Source organism: Phalangium opilio, unplaced genomic scaffold, assembly GCF_054372755.1.
Source record: "Phalangium opilio isolate 3A_F unplaced genomic scaffold, DU_Popi_V2 ptg000026l_1, whole genome shotgun sequence".
NCBI lineage: Eukaryota > Metazoa > Arthropoda > Arachnida > Opiliones > Phalangiidae > Phalangium > Phalangium opilio.
The window spans coordinates 25,265-30,692 of record NW_028324157.1 but is presented as its reverse complement, the minus strand read 5'-3'; the positions used below and the strand labels follow the sequence as shown (position 1 = coordinate 30,692).

The 5,428-nt window shown below is 37.9% G+C and overlaps 1 protein-coding gene across 1 annotated transcript; it reads left to right on the top strand.

The window, feature by feature from the left end:
* The first annotated feature begins 1,036 nt into the window (after window positions 1-1,036).
* On the top strand, window positions 1,037-3,356 carry LOC149690954 (uncharacterized). Its single transcript, XM_089869442.1, has 2 exons — window positions 1,037-2,999; window positions 3,130-3,356. The coding sequence occupies exons 1-2, from the start codon at window positions 1,037-1,039 to the stop codon at window positions 3,354-3,356; spliced, it is 2,190 nt and encodes a 729-aa protein (XP_089725568.1).
* The last annotated feature ends 2,072 nt before the right edge of the window (window positions 3,357-5,428 follow it).

Here is a 5,428-nt window from a genome sequence, read left to right as displayed (position 1 = left end):
TATTATTTAGTTTATTATTATTATTATATTTTCTTAATGCCGGCTGCGACTGTCAAATGCTTTGTTTGTAACGACTTTCTTTGGGGAAGACAACCACGAGCGACTTGTTCAGATACCTGTGCGACCAAATTACATAAGGCGTGCTTTACGTCTCCGTCAGTTGTAAACCGGGAAGTATGACCCCTAAGAAGAATAAGAAAAAGGATTCTCTTTCTGCGCCAAAACGTACCTCCACCAATGGTGGTACCTTGGACAATTCTCTTACTCCACTGACCCTTGACGACGTTCATAAAGCCATGCACGAGATTTTAATGGTCGATAGCCTGACTAGAGACGAGCACTCTGTAGTCGACGTTATTCTCAAAAGACTCGACTCTTTAGAAACTCACATTGTCACTTTGGAATCTAAAATCAACTCACTTGAAACCGACAAGGGTTACCTGGAAAAAGAAAATCGGGAACTTAAAGAAGCACTCCAACTCCACCAAGCGTCTGCTCCCCGCTCCAGAGAACTACTACGTGGTGACCCTTGTCTCACCACACCATGGTGTACTGGCCCATTACTAGCCAACCCTTTGCTCAGAGGCCCACCACCACCGCTCCTTTCCCACACACTGGCCCCCCGACCTCCGTCCACTACACCTGGCGCCACTGCCAAAGTTCGCCAGCCGGTTCAGTCGGGTGCAGCCGCCACATCACGAATTAAAACCGCCCCCAAGAGACGCACAAGCCCACCCAAAGGCCTCTTCGTCAGTCGATTGGATGAATCCCTAAGCTCGGATGAACTGCGCGACACCTTAAACGAGGTGGCCCAAATTACTACTGCTCACTGCATTAGGCTACGTACCAAAAGCCCGAATGCCACCCACTCCTCCTTTTACGTCACGTGCACTGATCAATCGGATTTCGAGAAAATAAGCGACCCTGCCATCTGGCCCGTGGACTGCATTATGGCCCCCTTCAACGGAGTCCCCCGACCGGAACACAGACACACAACTGAACTTACCGAGACTCCTACGCCAACTGCAACCGACCAATGAATAACTTAAACTTTGCCAATCCCAAGTTCAATTCACTGTCTATTGCTTACCAAAATGTTAGGGGTTTACGGACTAAATCGATGGAATTTTATAACAATGTCGTGGAACTAGATCTTGATATTATTTGCTTAAGTGAAACCTGGTTTGGTGCCGCTCAATTCAATTGTGATTACTTCCCTAACTCATATTCTATTTACCGAGCAGATCGCACCGATCCTGATTTTAAGGGCGTTAGAGGAGGAGGAGCCTTGATTGCTGTGAGAAAGTCATTTCGGAGTTTTCGACGCAGTGATCTCGAGGCTACTGAGGAGTGTGTACTGGTTGAGATCAAGAATTGCTCTGGAGACTCTCTATTGATTGGTAACGGATATTTCAAACCATCTTACCGTGATGAACAGTACCAGCTCTTCAGTGATCGGTTAGTTCAGACTCTTCATGATTTCACTGGCGATATTGTCCTCCTGGGTGACTTTAATCTACCAGGGGTTGATTGGCAAACTTATGGAACTCAAGGGTGCTCCTCCTTTACAAAATCAAAAGCTCTTCATATATTCGAACTGTGCTTTTCTCTCAACCTTAATCAGATTAACATTCCTACGAACAATTTAAATTTGTTAGATCTTTGTTTAACTAACGTGAATGGTCTAACACTTGAACCTTTACCCGACTCGTTTGTTAAGGTGGACCACTTTCACCCTCCTTTCCAAACCAATTACGCTATGCGAGGAACACCCAATATAAATATTGCACCACCAACCTTTAATTATTTACGCGGCGATTACCATTCCCTCTACACCATGGTTCGGGACTACGATTGGTCCGTGTTATTTGAGTCGCGCGACGTTAATTTTTGCGTCGAGCAACTCACTGGCACTCTTCAGAATGCCATGGCACGCAACATCCCAAAACGCTCTTCACGGACCAGTAGCAAATTCCCCATATGGTACTCTCCTGACCTCAGGATGGCCATTACTAGGAAAAAATACTATTTTAAAAAGCACAAACGAACTGGGGCTCTCGCGGACTTTATTGAGTTTAAGCGACTGCGCGCCCTTGTCAGGCGTTTGACCGTCCGTGATAGAAAGGCGGAGACTTCTCGAGTCTGCGCCGACGCCCGGAGTCACCCCAGGAAATTTTGGAGCTTTGTTAATGGCAATCTAGGTGAAGGATCTAAACCAATTATATTGAAAGTATCAGATAACTTAATTACGACCGCCGAGAATTTGGCTAAACATTTTGGTCCTCATTTTGCTTCCATATCAGTGGATGGAACCGACTCTAATTTACCCTGCGGGCTTGATTACCCTGGGGTCGACTCCGTCCGTTATTGTTCACAAATAATTCCATCTGCTGATATTCTCAATGCTATTCGCCAATTACCTGTCAAATTTTCCACCGGAGTGGATGGTATCCCCGCGTTTATAATAAAGGGCTGCGCTGATTTTTTAACACCCGTTCTCACCCATATATACAACCTCTCCCTCGAACTATGTACTTTCCCAAGGCTTTGGAAACGGGCGGTTATTGTGCCTATATACAAAAGTGGTCCCGCGCACGATATAAAAAACTACCGACCAATCTCCCTACTCTGTGTATTTGCCAAAGTCTTCGACAAATTAATGCACTCGTATCTTCAGGGTTGGTTCAAGGCATTTCCCAACGCCTGCCAACATGGCTTTCAAAAGAGCAAAAGTGTGGATACCAATCACGCTGAATTTATGAATCTGGTGGTTCCTGAAGTCGAGGGTCAGGGCCAGGTCGACGTTGTTTACCTCGACCTGGCCAAGGCCTTCGACAGAGTTTCTCACCCATATTTATTAGATAAACTTCAGGGTCTCGGAGCGGGTGGTTCACTACTTAATTGGTATCGTTCCTACCTTGCGGATCGCGTCAATGTCCTTAAATGTAACGGCTCCATGACTTCTACCACCTACAAACTTAACTGCGGCGTTCCCCAAGGTTCGTCGCTTGGACCGCTTTTATTCAACATTTACATTTACGACTTACAATTTTTGGTTAAATATTCGCACCTTTTTCAATTCGCTGACGATAACAAAGTTTGTAAAATCATTAACTCACCTCGCGATAGCGCGGAGTTACAATTGGACCTTGACGCAATCTCCAGTTGGTGTCTTCACCATAACATTCCAATCAATCCTACAAAATCGGTGCATGTCACCTATACTAGAAGATTTTGCCGTGAGGTGCAATCAGTATATACCTTACACAATGCTGCCATTCCACAAAAGACCACCATTAAAGACCTTGGCGTTATATTCGATCGACAACTTCTATTTCGAGAACATGTTACTTTAACGGTCAGTATGACTCGCCGCACATTGGCAGTTATACTCAAACTGGCGAGAAAGCTAGGTTCGCTCTCCCATTTTCGGCTTCTCTATCTAAGTCTGGTTCGGTCCCGCATCTTGTATGGTTGTCTCGTTTGGTCTGGCTGCAGTGTATACTTAAAAAATAGGATCGAGAGTATACAAAGAAAATTTATCCTCTATTGTCACACTTTCTATTTAAAAGATAATGTCTATGATTACCTCTCTTTATTGAAAATTGTAAAAATTGCCACTTTGGACCACATTTGTAAAATTCGTGATGTACAATTTGTATATAAGCTTGTTAATAATATAACTCCATCCCCCATTTTACTATCACACCTTAACTTTTTAGTGCCAAAAATTCTACGACACTGTGCCCTATTCTATAACTCAAGAAATAGCAGAAATCCCATTATAAGAATGCAGCAGTCCTGCAATCTCCTCAATGATAGATTTGACATTTTTTCAGATAACTTAAATACAATACGCTGATTTCTATTATGTTTCAATCTTTTACTTTCCCTATATAAATCTTTAGTCATGTATAAATTATTAATCGGTTGTACATAATATTTTTGTAAATAATAATGTGTATTTTCTCGTGAACCACTACGGTTCTTTTTATGCACAATAAACAAGCTATTCATTCATTCATTCATTATTTAGTTTATTATTATTATTAGTTTATTTAGTTCATTATTAGTTTATTATTATTAGTTTATTTAGTTTATTATTATTATTTATATATATTGTGCATTTATAACATTAAAGTAAAACGAAATAAATTTCCTTACCTACATCCCCAATATAACTCCAAAATTATTATGATATTTTTCGTTTGAATCAACTAACCATTCCACGAACATCTGTCACGACAAAACGGAAACAGTAGGTGTACCATTTTTGAACGCTTTTCTCCCAATACCAGTTCAGTATAAATCTCTTCAACTAGAAAGTGTATTTTATTGTCCTTTTAGTGTATTTTATTATGGTATAGTGTACTTTTAGTGTGTTTTATTGTACTTTTAGTGTACTTTTAGTGTATTTTATTGTGTTTTACTGTGTTTCATTATTGTTTTATTGTACCTTTGTGTAGTTTTATAGTGTTTTATTTTACTTTTAGTGTATTTTATTGTAGTTTTATTGTACCTTAGTGTATTTTATTGTACTTTTAGTGTATTTTATTATGGTATAGTGTACTTTTAGTGTGTTTTATTGTACTTTTAGTGTATTTTATTGTGTTTTACTGTATTTTATTGTAGTTTTATTGTACTTTTAGTGTATTTTATTGTGTTTTACTGTGTTTTATTATAGTTTTATTGTACCTTTGTGTAGTTTTAGTGTTTTATTTTACTTTTAGTGTATTTTATTGTGTTTTACTGTATTTTATTGTAGTTTTATTGTACTTTTAGTGTATTTTATTGTGTTTTACTGTATTTTATTGTAGTTTTATTGTACCTTAGTGTATTTTATTGTACTTTTATTGTATTTTATTATGGTATAGTGTATTTTATTGTGTTTTACTGTATTTTATTGTAGTTTTATTGTAATTTTAGTGTATTCTATTGTGTTTTACTGTGTTTTATTGTAGTTTTATTGTACCTTAGTGTATTTTATTATGGTATAGTGTACTTTTAGTGTGTTTTATTGTACTTTTAGTGTATTTTATTGTGTTTTACTGTATTTTATTGTAGTTTTATTGCAATTTTAGTGTATTCTATTGTGTTTTACTGTGTTTTGTTGTAGTTTTATTGTACCTTAATGTATTTTATTGTAATTTTAGTGTATTTTATTATGGTATAGTTTAGTTTTAGAGTGTTTTATTGTGCTTTTAGTGTATTTTATTGTATTTTACTGTGTTTTATTGTAGTTTTATTGTACCTTAGTGTATTTTATTGTACTTTTAGTGTATTTTATTGTACCTTAGTGTATTTTATTGTACTTTTAGTGTATTTTATTATGGTATAGTGTACTTTTAGAGTGTTTAATTGTACTTTTAGTGTATTTTATTGTGTTTTACTGTGTTTTACTGTAGTTTTATTGTACCTTAGTGTAGTT